The sequence below is a fragment of the Nannospalax galili genome, unplaced genomic scaffold, assembly GCF_000622305.1.
Source record: "Nannospalax galili isolate Female #2095 unplaced genomic scaffold, S.galili_v1.0 scaffold1255, whole genome shotgun sequence".
Lineage (NCBI taxonomy): Eukaryota > Metazoa > Chordata > Mammalia > Rodentia > Spalacidae > Nannospalax > Nannospalax galili.
Window position 1 is genome coordinate 1,460,404 of NW_008336359.1, and position 22,695 is coordinate 1,483,098.

Sequence of the window (22,695 nt, forward strand, 5' to 3'; positions counted from 1 at the left end):
GACCAGGCTGGCCTTGAACTCACAGAGATCCGCCTGCCTCTGCCTCCCAAGTGCTGGGATTAAAGGCGTGTGCCACCATGCCCAGCTGAAAAATAATTCTTTATCTCAGAAAATGACTCTCTTCTACTCAGTTCCTTATAGAATTTCTTCTCACCACCAAGTGGAGAAGAAAGCCTGAACCTTCAGCACCTGGAGGGTCAACACATTTCTCTTGTAACAGAACCAAGGCCAGGTTTGGATTCACCTGATCTACTGATCTCTCTGTCCATCAATGATTTTACATACTTCCTAAATCATCCCACCCCAGAATTATGTAGATTCTATGCCCCACCTCACCTGTTTTTTAGAAAACCCAAGCCATCTATTATTGATAATAAGTTGAGGCAGAGAAGAAAACAGACAAACTTCTACAGAGACACCAGAGTATCAGCTATAGTGCCTGAACAGCTCCTGGGTTTCTAAATCATTGTTTCTCCTCCAAACACAGATAATTTTAAAAGAAAAATAATATTCCCAGTGTCAGCATGGATAACAAAGAGATGTAATGACCTCATTGGTCCACCCCCTTGCGTAGCAGAGATGATTCTGACTGCAGTGTTTGCTCATCAGCCTGAACAAGCTTCAAAACCCCAGAACTTTCAACATCTCTGTTCACCCACACATGGTAGCTCACCCACCTGGTCCAGAAAGGAACAGAAACATCTCACCCCTCACCTTCTCCCTGAGTTGCCAGTAAAGCAAACACCCTTCCTATCCTATGTCCCTTGGTCACCCAGGCAGAGATTAGAAAAGGTTTCCTTTCTGGTCCTTCCTTTTTGCTCATTCACTATGACAACTATAAATGACATCTCCATGAAGCCATCTGCCTCCAGCCTGTGCCTCACTCTCTGCAGATGGGACCCAGATTTGATTATGGAGATGCCAGATATTTCATCCCAAGGAGTCGCTTAACAAAGGTGGTAAATTTTTGTATCATGTATCTACAGATCAGTTAAAAAGACTTCCTCATAAAAATATCAGACATTAAACATCTACACTAATGCTACCTTTGAAAAAATAAAATATTTAGAAACTGTGTACTAATTCTACCTGTACCAATAAATGAAAAACATCTATGGGAATAAAGGTGCTTGCCACCAAGCCTGATGACCTGAGTTCAATCCCTGGGATCTACATGGTAGAAGGAGAGAACTGGATTCCATGTTGTTCTCTAACCTCCACATGTGCCTGGTAGCACATATGCATCCACATACATACATACATACATACATACATACATACGTATGTACATACATACATACATACATACACACATACATTCATAAAATATAAAATTAAAAAGGGGGCTGGAGAGATGGCTCAGCCAGTGGCTAGTAGCACTGGCTGTTCTTGCAGATGACCCAGGTTTAGTTCTCAGCACCCACATGGTGGCAAACAAATGTCTGTAATTCCAGTTCCAGAGGATCCAATGCCCTCTTCTGACCTTCACAGGCAATGCACAACACATGTGCACAAGCAAGCAAAGCACTCACACATAAAATAGAAATAAATTTTTAAAATAAGGGCCAGGCATGGTGGTGCATACCTTCAATTCAGGAACTTGGGAGGCAGAAGCAGGTGGATCTCTGTGAGTTCAAGGCCAGCCTGGTCTACACAGTGAGTTCTAAGTCAGCTGGGGCTACAGGGAGACCCTGTCTCAAAAAGAACAAAAACAAAAAACAAAAACAAAAATTAAAAAGGAAGAAAAAGAAAAATATCCATGGAAGTCTTCTCAGGCCTGTCCCCCGAGCTCTTCCATTCACTGTTTACCATTTACAGAATTGCTGCCCAAGGCCAAGCATCCTACCATGCTAAGCACCGGACTGTGAGGATGACTAGAGCATCACTCCTCCTCTCAAGGAGCATGTTACCTAAGGGATGGAGAAAACACAGATGTAGGTAAGCCACAACTCAATACCATTCTTCCAGGCTCTACATAAGTACTGAAGGGAATAGAGGAAAAAGAGATCAGCTCCCACTGGAGGACCTGGGAAAGACAGTTTCACAGAAGGCATAGCCTTAATGGATAGATGGCCGCAGGAGAAGGTGGGGTAGGGACATGTGAACAGACAGAACAGCAAGTCTGAACCCTGAGCCAGTAAAAGGTGAGGAATACTCAGAGTGATGAGAAAAAAAGTCAAGAGGCTCCAGAAGGAGCACAAAATGGGACTGAGGAAGGCCTTGCTTGCCAGACTAAGTGTAGACACTCCTCTGAGCAATGGCACGCTAAACACAGGATAATGACAGGACAGCTTGCATTTGGAAGGACACAGTAGAGTACAGAAGAACCAGAGATCATAAGAAAGGAATATAATACTATTTACTCAATGACAACTATATGTCAGGCTCGGACTGCTCTTGACAGACTTGATCTCATTTTCCCAGCAGTCATAAGAAGCAATAATAAAAACAATAAGAAGAGAGAGCATTTATTGAGTTATAACTCTGGACCAGAGAGTATGCACAGGTCTTTAACCTTCAAAAAATAACCTAATGACTAAGCATCACTGTGTCCATTTTTATAGTCCTGAGACTTGGATCTTAAGTAACCTGCAAGGGTCAGCAGCATAAAGAGTCGAGTCAGGACTCACAATTAGGTGTGTCAGACCTCACCACCAACAGCCTTTGCACTGAAGTAGTTACTCAGGCAAGAGGTTAAGAGATGAAATTGAGGCACTGTATTAAGAAACAAGAGACAGTTCTGAAGGAGAACCAGAGGGAGGTGAGAAAGCAGGAACGGCAAGCAGGAACGGCAAGGAGTCCAGGCTGACTGCTAGCCTGTGAGCTCAACAGTCTGAATGAACCTCCTTTCACTCCTCTCCTAAGAAACACAAGAGGCAGAGCAGGGCAGGCCTGTGAGAGAGTGCAATGAACTGTGTTGAGGACATGCTGGATGTGAGCTCTGTGCTGACTGTCTGGAGAAAAAAATAGTCTTAAAAGCTATGACTCCGTGGGTGGAAGCAGAAGACATGGACGCAAGTGAGATATCCAAGTAGACCACGGAGAGGCAAAGTCCCGAGAAACACTGACATCCAGGGGGACCAGAGGAGCAAGGGCAGTGCAGCAGAGAGGATGGAAGGTGGACAGGAGAGGATGATGCCAGGAAGGGAAGGAAAAAGGACATGAAGGAGCATCTCTTCCTTGAAAGTGGCCTCCCTTCATTCTCACCTACAACCTCATGCTATCTAGGAAGGGCCTGGAATCATGAAGGCCTGGAGGCAAGCTCAACCTCTCTTCCTCCTGCCCTTTGTCTTTTCCAACAGATGAAGCATTCACCAGGTCATAATAAGATCTGGGGTTTGGCCTGGGGCAAAGGGAGGGAGAGGAGGCCTTTGGCCTGTCCAGTTGTGAAACATGTAGGCTTCTCTGGTTTAACAAAAAGGAGGCCCCTTTCAGTTCCAACTGAACCTTTGCTAGATTTGGGGAAAAAAAGCCTCGATGAATAATAAAGTACTTGGCTTTGCTTTACTTTATTCTGCAAGTGTTTGGAAGTATTTGCATAAACACATAAATGGGGTGCGTGTGTGTGTGTGTGTGTGTGTGTGTGTGTGTGTGTGTGTGTAGAGAGAGAGAGAGAGAGAGAGTTTGGCACTTGTTGCAATTGTAATTCTTTTTTGTGTGTGTTTTATTTTTATGTGTATGAGTGTTATGCCTGCATATATGTAAGTGCACCCATGTCATGCAATACCCACAGAAGACAGAGGAGGATGTTGGATCCCCTGGAACTGGGGTGACAGAGGGTTGTTAGCCACCATGTGGGTGCTGGGAATCAAACACAGGTCCTCTGCAATGGCAGCCAGGGTTCGTAATTGCTGAGCCATCTCTCCAGCTCCTATAATTTTTTATTTAATGTCTACTTCTCCTGAATGGAACTTTATCATCAAAAACTATGCTTATTCCTCGGCCTTTAAAACCTAGCACATGCCTTAGGTATAGACATACATAAAACATTTATAATCTGGTTGACTGGTTGGTTGGTTGGATGGATGGATGAATGGATGGATGGATGGTTGGATGGATGGATAGTTGGACGATCAAAAATACTAAAGGTCGCAGGGTGTAGTGGCACACGCCTTTAATCCCAGCACTCAGGAGGCAGAGGCAGGCAGATCTCTGTGAGTTCAAGGCCAGCCTGGTCTACATACTGAGTTCCAGGACAGCTCGGGCTACAGGGAGACAGGGAGACCCTGTCTCAAAAAGACAAAAAAAACATGATATCCCATATATTTCAAAAAAATCCTTGATGAGTAAATTTAAACTACAAATTTAACTCTAAATTTTAAATTGTTTGATCAGGGTGGTCATGTATACCTCTAATCTTAGTTACTTGAGAGGCTAAGGCTATCTCTTGAGCCCAAGAGTTCAAGACCAGCTTGAGCGACACAGCAAGACTCCATCTCTAGTGTGTGTGTACGTTTTTCATCTAGGTTGGTTTTTTTTTTTTTTTGGTTTTTGTGAGAAAGGGTCTCCCTGTAGGCCCAGCTGTCCTGGAACTCACTATGTAGACCAGGCTGGCCTTGAACTCACAGAGATCCGCCTGCCTCTGCCTCCTAAGTGCTGGGATTAAAGGCGTGGGACACCACCCCATCACATCTAGGTTGTTTTAAGAAACATATTTTGTAAATAATACTTCAGCCATGCCAAACTATTTCAGGTTGAAAAATCATTCATGGGAGAGTGCAGGACTCCAGGGCTTACAGACCTGAGTTCAAGTCCTAACTCTATCAATTGCTAGTTACAGAATGACCCTAAGAAGATTGCTTAACTTTCATTGAGTCTCAGATTACTCATCTGTGAAATGAAAATACTCACTTTACAGAGTTTATGGATGAAATGAAATCAAGCACTAGAGGAGAGCCTGGATGTGTAAGCTGGTGTTCAGTCAGAACTGGCAATAATGTTTGGTAATCCAAATATTATACACATATTCATATACCCAATCCAACCATGTGGCTATTTATATAAATGTGCCCATTTATTCCAGTTGGCCTTTCTTCTTCATTTGAAATATGTGAAGCTGCAAGAGAGCACTCACTGGGCTGGTGAGGAGGGTCAACAACCCAGGAGGTGCAGAGGCTAACAGGAGTCTAGAGGCATTTGCATCAGTGCCCAGTGCAGGTTAGGGGATGCAGAACAGAGCCTGGCAGATAAACGTTGTGTGTTCCAACAAGATGTTACCTTCCTTAGAGCATAGGGTGAGTAGCTCTAACCTCATAATTATTAACCCAGAATCCAAACATTAAAAGCCAAATGACCTGTGCAGAATGGAAGCCAGGCACAGCCTTATCAAGAATGAATCAGCCCCTTTGATCTTGAAGTAAACTGACTCACTAACACCAAGCTTCCACCTCGGGTTTTTCCAGACACTAAAGTGGTTGCCTAATTCCCAGCTGTCTGGAGTTTCCAGTCCAAACTGGCCTTAGGGAAAATGTCCTACCTCCTCGTTAGAATTCACACTCCATTAAAAAAAATTACAGATCTGTGCTACTAATCCAGAGCTCAGGGGCTCCAAAAATATTTTAAGATAATTAAAAACAATCTGCGTAAAGATAAATTATTCCACCCAGTTTGGAATTAAAAACTGAAAATGGAGTGAAAGCAGAGAAGGGGGTAGATGCTAAAAGTGAATGCGGAATAAAGTAAATACACACAGAGGGAGTTGGGATGGGGATTATAGACGCGGGTAAAACAGGGAAGAAGGGAGCAGCTGAGCAAGAGTCATGACAACCAACATCTCTCCGATATTCCAGGAGCTTCCCCTACCTACCCTTCCAGAAATCATCTGCACCACAACATGAATTAATCTGCATGCAAATCACCCCCTTTATCTGTGGAAATTGGATTTAGCTGCCAATCCTGATGGAGGGCACAGAAGCCTCCTCACAGAAAGAAGCTAGCTCCCATGGAGAATGCCTTTTCTTTCCTTAAATCAAAGCTTGCATAAGCCGGTGGAAAGAGCTGCAGCTGGAGCCACAGATTTAGTGAAAGGTGGCAGGCTGAGGACGGTAATTATAATTAGCGGTTACATAACATGTTTGTTCTTCAAAGTGCTCTACAAGGATCAGCTAATTAATAGCTTACTATGCCCCATGCAGATCCCCTGGTTTTTCATGTACTCACTAATCATTGTGCTCCCCACTGACTTCTGAATGGTGACAGCAGAGGACCTTGAGCAAATGGCTAAGGGGCCAAAGCTCTATCCAGATCTCTTACCAAGTGAGTTCTTAAGGAACCATTCCAGGAGGGCAGCCTCACTTCCTCCAAATACATCTTGGAGGTACTGGCAGAAATGCAGAGTAGCCATCAGTATAGTCCAGTATGGCCTCTGCTCTTCTCAGTTTTCTTTATCTGGGCTCTGGAGTCCTTGGTGGACACTATGGGTTTTCCTTTGCTTCTCTGTAATCAATTTCTGGATTCCCTCCCTCCCTCCTTCTCTCCGTCACTTCCTTTGTTCATTCCTCCCTCCCTCCCTCTCTTCCTTCCTTCCTCTCTCCTTCCCCCTTCCTTCCTCACCTCCTTCCTCTATCCCTCCTTTCCGCCCTCCCTCCCTTCCTCCCTTTCTGCCTTTCCTCCTCCTCCTCCTCCTTCTTCTTCTTCCTCTCTCTCTCTCTCTCTCTCTCTCTCTCTCTCTCTCTGGCCTACATCTTTCACATTTATGATGGAAATAGATGAATGTAAGAATTTTCTATCTACTCCAAAGATTCCTTACTCAAGGACTTCAGAAATCTATGATGCTTTGGATTTCTTTACAAAACATTATAAGCACATGTGTATATGTATTTGTTTGGGGAAAGGGCTGAATCCCCTACTGCACTGTAAATTCCAAAAGGGTAGAGCCTCACAAAGTACCTCATTCATACTGCATACTAAATAGATGTTTATTGAATGGATGGATAGATGGGTATATATCATCAAATTTTTATCCAACAAAGTTGGGACAATGGCTCAGTCAGTAAAGTGTGTGCCACACAAGCATGAGGACCTGAGTTCAATCCCTAGAACCCACATAAAAAAGCAAGACATGGGAGGATAAGACAGGGAGAGAAAGAGGAGACATAAATAGTACCTAGCTAGTATAAAAAACCAGAGGAAATGGTATTAGCCCAAAAATCTACTGAAAAATTATACATACAATATCCCTATGAGTCCATGTGTATAGCTGAAGATGACATAACAAGAAACAGTGCCAGACTGGAGAATCCTTCCTTTGAGTTGTTGGCCAGGATAGTCCAAGAGACTCTCAAAATTACACAGGCTATTGCCACAGTCCTTGATTACCTCCCAAAACTTGATGGTAAGACCCTATTCCCGAAGACAGGACATACTTTGGACACAGGATTTGGAGCAATGGAGCTGGGACTGACCTGAAAGCCATCTCCCCTGAAGGCTAGCAATCATAGCTTTGAAGAGCACTACACAAGTGGGTAAGGGAGAACATCAATCGATGGTCCAACCCCAGCTTCAAGGCCTAAAAACCACATTAATGACCAGCATAGCAAATGACATTGGTGCAGTGGTGGCACTTTTATCTTGGGGGTAATCAACAGCTACCAAACTGGACCTAAAGCTCACTCAATGGGAGGAAACTCATGTCTGGTACTGTAAACCTAGCCAAATACACATAGCTGGAAATGTCATAGATCTTAGAGGAAACCCAAGGCTCTCATATCCCTAGACAAATGTAATTTCTTACTATATGCAAAATATGGATCCTTAAATTTACTGAAATGTATCTCAGTCACCACCCATCAAAGTAGCTTCTTTTTCAACAGAGACATTATTACATAGAACCCACATAAAAAATGGTCACTATGGGTTTTCCCTTTGCTTCTCTGTGATCAATTTCTGGATTCCCTCCTTCCCTCCCTCTCTCTCGCTCTGTCACTTCCTCCATCACTGGTCACAGACAGAGATTCTCTGTGAATTTCCCAAGCCTACGTGGCACATTTAGGATGCAGCCTCTATACCTAAGACTCACAGAACATGGAACAAGTATGAAGAGAACACTAATGTATCTTCCAATTCTCATCACTGAAGCTCCCTCAGGCAACAGAGGGCCAAGAACACAAAAGGCCACAAATGGCCAAAACACAGAGAATAAGAATCAACAGAGTGTGGGTCCTTGGACAGGACTTCTATATTGAGGTCCACTCACCCACTGCTCAGGGACCATTTCAGAAGAGGGGGCGGAAAGATCATAAGAGCCAGGGAGGAGGTGTGTGACCATACAGAAACAGTCCTACAGGTGCCTGAAACCCTTCTCATACAAACCTACAGCAAATGGTATCAGCATGCTCAAGACCCATGCAAACTTAGGCAGACAAAAACCCAGCACACAACTGCGGAAATGAACAGCAAGCCCCAATCTTAGTCGAAGAATTAGTGGCAGCTGATTACTGCTGGGTAAGGAAGAGCTGATCTTCTTAAAGAAAGAGATTCTAGATAGGCTGACTAAACCCCAGTAGGTGAACTTGTACTGAGGGACATCTCAGGACACTAACTTTACATAATAAGCCTTAATACAAATGATAGAATGTATAAACTCCAGTGGGGGGCTATGGGAGGCCATCTAAGGGAAAGGGGGAAGAGGGTATAAAGATGATTTTATGTATGAAATACACAAAAGTTCAATTAAAATTATTTTTTAAAAAAGCAAGGGGGAAGACACAGACGACCCTTCAGGCTCCCTGGCCAGCCAGCTTAGCCTAATTGTCAAGTTCCAGGATAATGAGAGATGCTGTCTCAAAAAGCCAAGGTGGGTGGATCTTGAGAAACATTATCTGAGGTCGACTTCAGGCCTCCATGCACACCTGCACACACATACACACGCATGCACCTACATACATAACATGCACTTACACGAACATACACTAAATAAATAAATAAATGATAAAAATGTTTAATGAGCTCTTTTCCTTCTTGGCTGCTCGGTGATCACCGCCATCATGAATAATACGGTGACGATCTGGACCAGGAAGTTCATGACCAACCGTCTCCTTCAGAGGAAGCAAATGGTCATCGATGTCCTTCACACTGGAGAGGCAACAATACCAAAGTCAGAAATTCGGGAAAAGCTAGCCAAAACGTACAAGGCCACACCAGACGCCATCTTCATATTTGGATTCAGAACTCACTTTGGTGGTGGCAAGACGACTGGCTTCATTGTGATTTACAACTCTTTGGATTATGCAAAGAAAAACGAGCCCAAACACAGACTTGCCAGACACGGCCTGTATGAGAAGAAAAAGACCTCCAGAAAACAGCGGAAGGAACGCAGGAACAGAATGAAGAAGGTCATGGGAACTGCAAAGGCCAACACTAGTGCTGGCAAAAAGTGAACTGGAGATTGGATAACACCAAAAGGAGTAAAAGAGTCTGCAGTGACGTGGTCTGCCATGGTGACATGTGCCCATATCTAAAGAGAGGACTGAAAAACTGTTAAAAACTTGAAAGAAAAAAAAAAATGTTTAATGAGACATATTATATACAATGGAATATTTTTCAGTCTTAAAAAGAAAGGAAACTATGGCCAGGCATGGTGGCGCACGCCTGTAGTCCCAGCACTTGGGAGGCAGAGGCAGGCGGATCTCTGTGAGTTCAAGGCCAGCCTGGTCTACATAGTGAGTTCCAGGACAGCTCGGGCTACAGGGAGACCCTGTCTCAAAAAGACCAAAAAAAAAAAAAAAAAAAAAAAAAGTCTCTTAAAAGAGAATGAATAAATTTTAAAAAAAAAAAAAAAAAAAAAAAAAAAGTCTCTTAAAAGAGAATGAATAAATTTTAAAAAAAAAAAAAAAAAAAAAAAAAAAGTCTCTTAAAAGAGAATGAATAAATTTTAAAAAAAAAAAAAAAAAAAAAAAAAAAGTCTCTTAAAAGAGAATGAATAAATTTTAAAAAAAAAAAAAAAAAAAAAAAAAAAGTCTCTTAAAAGAGAATGAATAAATTTTAAAAAAAAAAAAAAAAAAAAAAAAAAAGTCTCTTAAAAGAGAATGAATAAATTTTAAAAAAAAAAAAAAAAAAAAAAAAAAAGAGTCTCTTGAAAGAGAATGAATAAATCTTAAAAAAAAAAAAAAAAAGGAAACTAATACATGTACCTTCATAATACACTAAGTGAAATAAACCACACTCAAAAATAAAAGCACTGGGCTGGAGAGATGGCTTAGTTGTTAAGAGCATGTGCTGCTCTTGCAGAGGAGAAGATGTGGGTTTGATTCCCAACACCCACATGGCAGCTAACAACCTTTGGTAACTCCAGTTCCAGAGGAATCCAATGTCTTCTTCTGACCTCCACATGCATTGCATGACACAGGTGCACTTACATGTAAGCAGGCAATACACTCATACACATAAAATAAAAATAATAAGTAAAAATAAATAAATAAAAGTACTATATGATTCTACTTATATAAAATGCCTAAAGTAGTCAAATTTGTAACAAATAGAAAGCAGAATGACAGGGTACAGGGGGTCTACAGGGAGGAAGGAATGAGAGTTCCAGTGTTAGAAGATGAAAAGCCCTGGAAATTCATTATATAATAATGTACATAACACTAGTGAAAACTAGTTATATAATAATTTTTTTCGTTTTGACATAATTAAAGAATTAACTCCTTGCATTTTATCATCCTTTCTCTGAAAAGCTATCAGGCCAACACATGTGCCCCTTTAAGAAAATGGCTCATGGGGAAATTTTTCTCAGCTGGAGAGGAAATCAGGAAACACTGTAGTTTAGGTTTTTCAAAAGGTGGATGCATAAAATTGTCAATATAACTTATTTCCCCACTCTGCCTTCTAAATCATCAGGATTAAGCTGCTAAATCTAAAGCCAAGTGCCCACCCAGGTAAAAGGCAGAGCTAGGCACATTTCAGACAAAGGCAGCCACCTGATGGCTTTCTGCTCCACCTGCCCTCCCAGGTTTTGTTCCCAGGTAACTGGAGCCCTGCAAAATGGAATCTGTACCTGTGCATGTAAAAGTGCTTTCACTCCAGGTGCCTCTCTCTGTGCAAACAGAAATAATCTTCCCTTGGGGGCTCTCAAAACCTTCTTTACAGACATAGTGAGCCACATTACCCAGACTGGAGTTGTGGTTCCCCACCAAGATGGCATTCTCAACGTCTGGAGGGCTGCCACAGCTGATCTCTGCAACAAGAAGCAACACACTGGTGATGAGCCCTGACGTTTAACCCTACATTTAGTATCTCAGAAACAAACATTCCAAAATGACAGAGGCCATTCATCTGGCAAAAGGGAAAACACAAACGCCCTCAAACAATCCAAATGTGCATATATAATAAAATTGTTCAGAAGTATAGGAAACATAGGCCAGAATTTAATAAAATTTCTAAACACACACACAGAGAGAAAAGTCAAATTATGAGGCAGATAGCTTACTTATCAAAAGTTCCCCTGTTTTTTAATTTTTAGCTTTTTATTTTTATTTTATGTGTATGAGTGTATTTCTTGCATGTAAGTGCACCCATGTCATGCAATGCCTGCAGAGGTCAGAAAAGGGCATCAGATTCCTCTGGAACTGGAGTTAAGGGCTGTTGTTAGCTGCCATGTGAGTGCTGGGAACCAAACCTGGGTCCTCTGCAAGAGCAACTACTGCTCTTAACCACTGAGCCATCCCTCCAGCCACAAAAAATCCTCTTTTTTTTTTCTTGGTCTTCTTGAGACAGGGTCTTCCTTTAGCCTCAGCTGGTCTAGAACTCACTATGTAGGCCAGGCTGGCCTTGAACTCACAAAGATTCTCCTGCCTCTGCCTTTCAGAGTACAGGGACTAAAAGCATGTGCTACCACACCTGGTGAGTTCCTCTGTTTATAAAATAATACGTCTTAGGATTCATTTAAATACTAAAGTTATCTAGACCCTTATACTATGTACGTTTCCTCAGATCATTAACTCTTGAGTAGATAATGCAATTGTAGCAAATTCTCAAATGAATACTAAATGAAATATGTATGAAATTGCTGAAGTTCTTAAAGCAAAGTAATGAAGTAAGTGTTTATCTTTTACAAATTCAATTTATACCAGGTGTGGTGGCTCACGCCTTTAATCCCAGCACTCAGGAGGCAGAGGCAGGCCGATCTCTGTGAGTTCAAGGCCAGCCTGGTCTACATAGTGAGTTCCAGGACAGCTGGGGCTACAGGGAGACCCTGTCTCAAAAAGACCAAAAAAAGAAAAATTTCAATTTATATGCAACTCTCAAAGAAAAAAAGGTCACCTGCAAAGAGAGAGAAACCAGGAAAGATAAAACTGATAGGAAATTTCTCCTCTACAATTCTGATACTGAAAGACAGTGGGCTATTTATACACAGTTATCTGTAGAAAGATCATGACATTACCATTATAGTTCTTGTTGTTTTAATTTAGACAGGGTCTCCCATAGCCCCAGCTGGCCTGGAACTCACTATGTAGACCAGGCTGGACATTACCATTTTAAAATATTTTACTTATTATTTGTATTTTATGTGTATGTATGTATGTAAGTGCACCCATGTTATGCAATGCCCATGGAAGTCAGAAGAGGGCATCAGATCCCCTAGAACTGGGGTTACAGACAGTAGTTAACTGCTATGTGGATCCTAGGAATAGAACCTGGGCCCTCTGTAAGAGCAGGCAGTACTCTTAACGGCTGAGCATCTCTCCAGTCCCTGGACATTACAATTTTAGATCCAACAAAACTATATTCCACATAAGAACACGAGGTAGTCATTGTCAGGTACTTTTAATTTTTAAAAATTTCATGTGTACCTTTTCTGGTAAAAATTCAAAAGTAACCTAGTTTGGCAAGGAAATGAATCAGAATAAATAGTAAATGGGGAGGGGGACAAGCAGGTCTTAGGAGAAACACTGATGAACAAGGAAACTGACAAGATATACAAATAAGTCTCCACAATCATTTCGATGAGGTTGTAAAGCTTGATGTAACAATTCATCCTAAAGGCTGATTAATGTATAATTAATTAGAAATAAAATATCAATTCTTTCAATAAAACCTGAGCAGTGAGATACAGGGAAGATGGAAAGCACACTAAATTTGTCATGTGATGCAACAGGAGGAGCTTTTGGATACAGTGCTATTCAAGGAAAAATAGTAAACATAAAGTAAGAGGACTAAGGGTGTAGCTCAGCTGTTAAAGCACAAAGTTCTAAGTTCAATCTGAAGCATCATTAAACTGCATTCCTGCAGTCCCAGCACTTAGGATGTAGAGACAGGGGGATCAGAAGTTCAAGGTCAGCCCAGGTTACAATAGAACCTGTCTCAAAAGATGTATCTTTATATATGACATATATATATATATATATATATATATATATATATATAAAAGTACTAATTCCACATGTAACCAAACAGTCCTGGTTGCATCTAAAACTAGAGCGGAGAAAAACCCTTATAGTATTCATTTTGATTTTTAGTTTCCTATTTATTTTACAGAAAGCCAAAGAAAATTGGCATTTCTGATATCCACACCTTTAAAATAAAAGCTCATTGATTGAGAGAAAGCATTCAAAAGAAAGAAAATATATGTTTCCATTTCCCCATTAACCAGTTTGGCTTTAGAAACAGGCGGCTTCACAGGGCCTGGTGGTACAACCCTTTAAGCCCAGTTATCCAGAAGGCTTTGAAGTAAGAGGATTGTAAGGCCTGCCTGCCTGAGTTGCACAGTGAGTTCAAGGCCAGATTGAACAACTTTATGAAACCCTGTCACAAAATAAAAAGTAACAGGGCCTGAGGTATAGCTCAGTGGTAGAGTCTGCATAGTATGCACAAGGCCCCAGGTTCAATCCTCAGCACTACAAAAAAGATAAAGAAGTGGGAGGAAGAGAAGGAAAGGGAAGAGGAGGAGGAGGAAGAGAAGCTTATCTTAAGCCCTTGGTACAGAATTAGTGGATTTCAGAGTTGAAGAGATAGTTCGGGGGGTAAGAGTGCTGGCTGCTCTTGCAGATGACCTGGGCTTGGTTCCCAGCACCCATACGTGGGCTAACAATGGTCAGAAACCCCAGTTCCAGGGGATCCCACGACCTCTTCTGGACTCCATGGATTTGCACGCATGGGTGCACTTAATACATGTAGGCAAAACACTCATACATATAAAATAAAAATAAGCAAATTTTGCCAGGCATGGTGGCACATGCCTTTAATTCCAGCACTCGGGAGGCAGAGGCAGGCGGATCTCTGTGAGTTCAAGGCCAGCCTGGTCTACATAGTGAGTTCCAGGACAGCTGGGGCTACAGGGAGACCCTGTCTCAAAAAGACCGAAGGAAAAAAAAAAATTGTCATTTACTCTGTATTAATTTCCTGGAATCTCCCTTCTCTATATCACTGATACTTGGCCTATTGCAGGACCTAGAATTCCTTCCGTAACAGAAGCTTCCCAGATCAGGGCCTCATGCGCTGCCACTGGAGTTCTCATGAGATCTTTAATACGCCAGCCTACCTCACTAGTCTTTTGGCTGAGATTATTTCTAGTAAACAGTGACTCAAATTACAAGCAGTTATGGAACCAGAATGAGGTGGCCATTTCATAAAACCCCAACTTTTCCTACCTCAGATGCCCCATGTTCACTTACAGGGTTTTGTTCTCTTTTCAAACATGTTTATCCAACACAAGACCCTTTGGCCTTCATTTTCCCAACATCAAAGCCTGAGGCATATTTACTGGCCCGAAACATTGCAAGACAGCAGTGTTACTTGAGTGCATGTGAGCAGTCAACCAAATAAGTAACTAATGTTTTCTAAGACTGCCCAGTCATTCACATACAGAACAGCTAGTTTAAGCCAGGGTTCAGTTACAGCAGGCAGTACAGGAAACATCAGTGAGGGGCTGAAAATAGAAACATCAGTGAAGAGTTGAAGTTGAAAATAAGATTGTGTAGCTTAAAGATGGAATCCAAAGAGCTCAAGTGTCAAGGTTAGGGAAGAAACACAGCAATCAATAATCAGATACTAGGGAAACACAGATCCTAAGAGAAGAACATGGAAGCCAATTAGGCTGGCTTCCATCTTAAACATGTCCAAGAATAATGGAAGGCACAATGACTTCAGTTAGGATTGCAAGAAGGCTTTTGTGATTTGGGGTTTGTTTTTGTTTGGTCTTTTTACAACAGGGTCTCCCTGTAGCTCCAGCTGGCCTGGAACTCAATATGTAGACCAGGATGACCTAGATCTTACAGAGATCCACCTGCCTCTGCCTCCCAAGTGCTGTGATTAAAGGTGTGTCACCATGCCTGGCTGCAAGTTTTTAAATTAATAGTAAAAAATCACCAGATTGAAAAAAAAAATCACCAGATTGATGAAAAATCATTGGTCTCTCGAGGTAAAGATTCAAAGACAGTCTACCTACAGCTCCGTAAAGTCAGCTATTCAAGTTGTGCAATCCCTTGGCAGAAGATACTTAGAATTCCAGTATGACTTGGCTTAAACACATGATTCAAAACAGCTCTCCATACAAATCACCCCAGGGAGTTGGTGGAAAACTCATACAGGTTGCATGTTGTAATTTTAATGTGTAATGTCTCCCATGGGCTCACATGTTTGAAGACTTGGTCTCCAGCCAGTGATGCTGTTTTGAGAAGTTGTGGAATCTTTGGGGTGTAGGTCCAAACTGGCAGACAGAAGCCACTGGGAACAAGGGTTGAGGATACTAGCCTAGCCCTGTTTCCAGTTCCCTCTATTTCTTGGTCTACCAAAATATAAGCTGTGCCACCAGCCCCCAACTGCCATGGACAGAGCTACTAGCCACCACGCCTTTCCCACCATGAAGGACTATGTCCTCTGAACCTTGATCCAAAATAAAGCATTTCTCCCATAATTTACTTCTATCAGACACTTTGTCACAGGAATGAGAAAAGTAATTAATACAGACCATCCTACTAACAGTGGGATCATCGCTGTGATAAACTTCAACATGTGGCTCATAAACTTTCTTAATTGGCTTGCTGGAGAAACTTTGAAGAATTTGGAGCTCTGGGTTAGAGAAGTCCTAGAAAGCGGTAAGGAGAGTTTAATGGTGGAAGTTGGGAAAATCAGAATGTAGAGAAAAGTACAATAGAAGAAGGCCCAGTTCATGAGGTTTCAGAGAACAAAAATGTATTAAAATTCAGGCTAAAAGCTATTTGTATTACATTCTAGCAGAGTCTAGCTGTGTTCTGCCTAGGTCCTGAAAGTTTGAGTGAGGCTGAATTCCAAAGTACTAAATTATTGGGCAGAGAGAACTACAAGACATTGAAAAATTAAGGTTGTGGCATGATCACGGTTCATTGCTTTCAGCAAGGTTTATAGTGAAACTAGAGATTTTTCAAAAAGCAGAACAGGCCAGGCATGGTGGCGCACGCCTTTAATCCCAGCACTTGGGAGGCAGAGGCAGGAGGATCTTTGTGAGTTCAAGGCCAGCCTGGTCCACATAGTGAGTTCCAGGACAGCTGGGGCTACAGGGAGACCCTGTGTCAAAAAGACCCAAAAAAAAGCAGAACAGAAAGAAAAAGCATGCATTTTGGCAAGAGGAGAGCATGAGAAAATTTAGATTAGTACCATTAAAAAGTAATCATGGGGCTGGAGAGATGGTTCAGTGGTTAAGAACACTGATTGTTCTTGCAGAAGACCTTGGTTCGAATCCCAGCATCCACATGGCAGCTAACAACTGTTTGTAACTCCAGCTCCAGGGGATCCGACAGCCTCTTCTGTCCTCCACGGGCATTGCATGACACGGTGCACTTATCTACATGCAGGAACTACATGCATACACATAAAATAAAAATAATAAAATATTTTTTTAAAAAAGTAACCTCAAACTCTGGGGGTGGGATACAATAGGTATGGTGCCTTAAGAGTGCAATCCTGGGGCTGGAGAGATGGCTCAGTGGTTAAAAGCACTGACTGCTCTTGCAGAGGACCTAGGTTCGATTCCCAGCACCTACATGGCAGGTACGAACCGTCCTTAACTCCAGGTCCAGGGGAATCCGAAGCCTTCTTCTGACCTCGTAACCTCAAACTCTGGGGGTGGGATACAATAGGTATGGTGCCTTAAGAGTGCAATCCTGGGGCTGGAGAGATGGCTCAGTGGTTAAAAGCACTGACTGCTCTTGCAGAGGACCTAGGTTCGATTCCCAGCACCTACATGGCAGGTACGAACCGTCCTTAACTCCAGGTCCAGGGGAATCCGAAGCCTTCTTCTGACCTCCGTGGCATAAAAATGCAAGCTTATCTGAAAAACTTTCTTTTAAAAGGTGGGTGCTTGCGGGGCATGGTGGCGCACGCCTTTAATCCCAGTACTCGGGAGGCAGAGGCAGGCAGATTTCTGTGAGTTCAAGGCCAGCGTGGTCTACATAGTGAGTTCCAGGACAGTTGGGGCTACAGAGAGACCCTGTCTCAAAAAGAACCCTCCCCAAAAAAACATATATAAATAGAGTACCACTGCAAGATTTCCTGCTCCTGCTCAAACAGTATTGCCTAGGAAATGTACTTTTCCTGTTTTCCCAGAGTCAGCCAAGCAGGCACGCAGAGACCACTAGAGCTGTAGAAATGGTGGCCAGGATACATCTCCAAATGAGAAAGGAACTTGATGTCATCCAGTTAATGCTAGGTTTGCACACATGTAGAATGCAAAAGTTACATGGTCGTGGATGCTTGCTTCAAGATTTCAGAGAAAAAGCCGTGAGGTCAGGCAATGTGTATCAGGGTTGGACTCCACCTATGGCGCTCCTGAGTGATGAACTCTGATTAGGACGTGTGAGTCAAAGAAACCCTGTCCTCCCCATGTTAGTTTTGGTCAGAGTATTTTATCACAGCAATAGAAAATTAACTAGGACACCTATTCTTACTTTTCCAGAAATACTTCTTTTCCCTCAGACCTAGAAAAACCCTACTCAGGGACTAAGGCTATATGACTAACAGAGTCGTGGGTAATAAAATTTCCCTCTACTTTGTGGTCTATGCTGATTTGCTCTTATTCACCTATTTACTGAGGAACTAGTTCATGCTAATCTCTACAGCAGTGGACAAAATGGATGAGATTGCTGTTCTCTTGGAACCTAGAGAGTCAATAGACAAAAAAGTAAATCATGAGATAATTTCAGACTGTAATAAACTTAAACAGAAAGTAAGACAATGTGATAGAATACAAAAGAATCTTCCAGTAAAGCAGTCAAGAATGGTTTGAATGCTCTGGAGATATAACATCTTCATTAGGACTGGAAGGATGATCCAGACATATGTAAGACCAGAGAATATTGCAATCAAATAAAATAGCTCCAAGACAACAAATTCTGGCAAAGACACAGAGGACAGGAACTTTTATATGCAAAACACTTTTGGTGAAGATGCAAGTTAGTGCAACCGCCATGGAAACAAGTACAGAAGCTCCTCAAAAAACTAAAGATAGGGGGCTGGAGAGATGGCTCAGCTGTTAAGAGCATTGGCTGCTCTTGCAGAGGACCAGGGTTCAATTCCCAGCACCCACACAGTGGCTAACAACCCTCCCTAACTCCAGTTGCACAGGAATCAGACGTCCTCTTCTGACCTCCATGGGCATTTCACAACACAGGTACACTTACATACATGCATACATGCATACATACAATACACTCATACACATAAAATAAAAATAATAAATAAAATATTTTTTTAAATCTTAAAGATATAACTGTCATATGATCTAGCTATACCATCCCTGGGTATTACATCTGAAGATACTACATTAAGATACTACAGAGATACATTCTCATCTGTTTATTGAAGAACTATTCATAATAGCCCAGTATGGAAGCAGCCTAAGTATCCATCAACAAATGAATGGATAAAGAAAGTGTCATCTAGATACACAGAGCAAGATAGACGCATACATGCACACACATAAAATAGAGCATTATTTCATCAGCAAGAATAATTAAATCACACAAGTTTCAAGAACATGAGAAGAACTGGACATTACTATGTTAAGTGATGTAAGCCAGACTCAAAAAGACATTTCATGCTTTCTCTCATATGTGGAACCTAGATTTTTTTTTTTTTTTAAGACATAAAAGTAGAAGGGGAACCATTTGAGAAGAGGTGACAGGTCAGGGAGAGGGAGAAGGAAAAGTAAAGGAGGGCTACAGGAGGGTGAATGTGCTCAAAGTACACCGTGTGAATACATGCAGATGTCACAACAAGGCTCAATGTTTCCTAACTAATATACACTAATTAGAAAAAAGAAATAGCCAACGCAAAGACTCTGTGGAAGCAAGGCGTGCTGACACATGCCTTTCATCCCAGCACTCAGGAGGCAGAAGCAGGCAGATCTCTGTGAGTTCAAAGCCAGTCTGGTCGACAGTGAGTTCCATAGCTACATAGTAAAACCCTGTCTTTAAAAAAAAACAAAGACTGTATGTACTATGTTCCAAAACAAGAAGTAACTGGAACATAGTTGGTGAGATGCTGGGCAAACACATCCCAGGCAAGTCACACAGAGCTTTGTGAGCCTCAGGGAAACGTTTAGATCTCATTTCAAAAGACACTAAACTCCCCAGGCCAAGTTTTAAATAAAACAATGAAATCATCTGACTTAACTTTTAATTTTTAAAATTTATTTATTTTTATTTTATGTGTATGAGTGTTATGCCTGCATGTATGTAAGTACACCTGTGCCATGCAGTGCCTGCAGAAGACAGAAGAGCGCATCAGATTCCCTGGAACTGGAGTTACAGATGGTTGTTAGCTGCCATGTGGGTGTTGGAATTCAAACCTGGGTCTTCTGAAGGAGCTGCCAGTGCTCTTAACCTATGGCTGAGCCATCCCTCCAGCCCCCTGATTTAAGTTCTTAAAAGGCCACTTTGACTAGTCAGAAAAGAATAGTGGCAAAAGGGCTGGCCAGTGTTCAGAGCAGTGTCCAGCTGAGAGATGACGAGGTCTGGGGTGAGCTTCCAAAGTGGTGTTAGAGAAAAAGAAGAGGATGGATGTACCATGCATTCTGGAAACAGAACTCATGGAGTGGATGTGAGGAGAGAAGCAGGAATTAAATCAAGAATAAGTGTTCTTTGTACATAAAGATACAGTAAGCAGGCGGTAAATATTACCTATGCTCTTGTAACTATTACCTTGCTATTTAGTGGAACCTTGATGTTCTACCTTAAGGATTAGCGTTTATGAATTTATTTTGTCTTCCCAAATATAGACAATTCCTCAACAATAATTTTTATAGTTCTTGTAGCTTCAAAACTTCCTACTTAAAATCAGATTTTATATGGTCAATACTCAATGTATTTATTCACTGATAACCTGCAAATACTTTCTCGTTGTTCAGTATCCAATAAATGCTACTTTGATATAACAACCCCTGAGGAAAGGAAACAGACTTCATGAATTTCTAAGTATAAATAAAACAACAGACATTACTTCTGATTTTGTTATCCAGCAGAGGTAACTCATATCTACCAAACACCAAGTGTCTAAGAACTGAAAAGCCTCAGAAAATATATCTTCATATTCATTACTTTTCTGTTATTGTGATAAAATACTATGACCAAGGCAACTTAGAGACAGAAGAACTTATTTTATGACTCATAGTTCCAAAGAGATAGATAGTCCATGATAGCGGGGGAGGCATGGCAGCAGGCAGTCAGAGCAGGAAGCTGAGAGATCACTTCTCACCTATATAACAGAAGCAGAAAAAGCAATCTGAAAGTGGGCTGAGGCTGTAAACTCTCAAACCCACCCCCAGTGATATGCTGCTTCCATCAAGGCTCTACCTCCTAAAGGTTCCATACCCTCCCCCAACAGCACCACAAACAGGGGACCAAGTATTTAAATATCTGAGCCTATGGGAGAAATTTCTCATTCAAACCACCACAGTCTTTCTTGTACCAGGGAATTCTAGGAAACTATCAGGGCTCAATAATTTGCTAACAACAGCACATTCATTGAAATTCTATTACATGCAAGGTAGTCTACTACATTTATATCATCTTATTTATTTCCTTACAGAACTGTGGTGGTTTGAATGAAAATGTCCCTGATAGGCTCCAAGTATTTGGACATTTTTTCCCCAGATGATGGTGCTGTTTTGGGAGATTTTAGAAGGTGTGGCTATCCTAAAGGAAGCACGTCGCTGGGGGTGGGCTTAGAGAGTTCTTAAGCCTTGCCAGATCTCCAGTCACTCTCTTGTATCCTGTGCCTGCTGGAAGATGTAGAGCTTAGCTTCCACTGCTCCTCCTCTGGCCACTTCTGCTGCCATGCCTCCCCACCAAGACAGACTGTAATTCCCCTGGAACCATAAGCTCAAATAAACTCTTCCTTCTATAAATTGCTTTGGTCAGTGTTTCTGTCACAGCAACAGAAAAGTGACTAAAACAAGAACCTAAAAGCTTAACACACAATCAAGAGCCACATACTAGTAAAAGAAAACCATATCTGCACTGTGCTTTGTGGGACCCCAAAATCCAAGTCCATTAAATCTGGGCCACCTTACAATGAAGAGTTCACTGATAAAATAGACCTTATAGGGTAGCTAAAACAAGGAAAAGTTACCTGAAGGAGTATTCAGATCAGACCAGGATTTTGACAATCCTCATAGCCCAATCTTGTCTTGGAAAACCTTCTCAGGGCAAGCAAACTGCTAGAAATAGACCTCCGACCCACATAGACTTCTCTACCAGAGCTGTGTGCTGGTGGTCATTCCTCTGAATTGAAACACTCCCTCCTGAAGGGGGGGCGGCTTATAACACTCAGGAAGTTAAGGAAACTTACACTGCTCAGGAAGTTCAGAAAATCCAAGACACATGAGGCCCCTCCCCAGGCTTGTATAAGCAGTGACCAAGGAGACCAGACTCTTCAGTGGAGCTGCCTGCAAGTTAGGTAGAGAAGCAGCTTTCATGAGCCGCCACCCAAGCTGGGGCGGGCTGTTCAGTGATGAGGCTGCCTTTCAGTCATCTATTCTCCTCTAAGGAACAAAAAAAAAATTCTCATCGGTTTACCAAAGTTAGACTGTGATGGAATAATTTCTTTGATCTGTCATCAGTACCCTATTCAGGGTGAACAGATGTTTGTTCAGAGATCCCCAGGAAAGTCACACAACTCTGTGACCCTGAAACCTTAATACTGATGTTTACTCCATGTGCGACATGAGGATCTGGCTGAGGTCTGGCCTGGAACTTGGCCCTGTCACAAATATTGCCACCAAGCTTAAGAAAGATGCTATACCAAATGGTAACTAAGAAAGGAGGTAGTTCATATTAGGAAACATGCAATAGTCAATCCAACAGAGGTAATAAAGATAGATTCCACATGAAAAGCCAACAAAACTCCTACTATCACAAGGAGTTTTTAATGAGAATTTTTAAACTTTTTTTAAAATTTTATTTATTATTTTTATTTTATGTGTATGTGTGTATTGCCTGCATGTAGGTAAGTGCACCCATGTTGTGCAATGCCCACAGAGGTCAGAAGAGGCTGTCAGATCCCCTGGGAATGGAGTTACAGACAGTTGTTAGCTGTCATGTGGGTGCTAGGAACCAAACCCAGGTCTTCTGCAAGAGCAGCCAGTGCTCTTCACTGAAGAGCCATCACTCCAGCCCCATTTTTTCTTCTTTTTCTTGTAAAGCAGTAAGGAAACTTTATTCAAAGGCAAAGCAATAGAACGAATCAGATACACTGTCAAGACTGACAGTGGGACGCATGAGT

The 22,695-nt window shown here is 41.9% G+C and overlaps 1 protein-coding gene and 1 pseudogene across 1 annotated transcript in view; one reads left to right on the plus strand and one right to left on the minus strand.

The window, feature by feature from the left end:
* Positions 1-22,695, minus strand: part of Susd1 (sushi domain containing 1) — a 155,192-nt gene that overhangs the window by 82,262 nt on the left and 50,235 nt on the right. The window contains exon 6 of the mRNA XM_008831144.3: positions 10,997-11,176. Coding sequence (XP_008829366.2) covers positions 10,997-11,176 — 180 coding nt within the window. The remainder of the gene's footprint in view (positions 1-10,996; positions 11,177-22,695) is intronic.
* LOC103732535 lies at positions 8,953-9,458 on the plus strand (annotated as a pseudogene).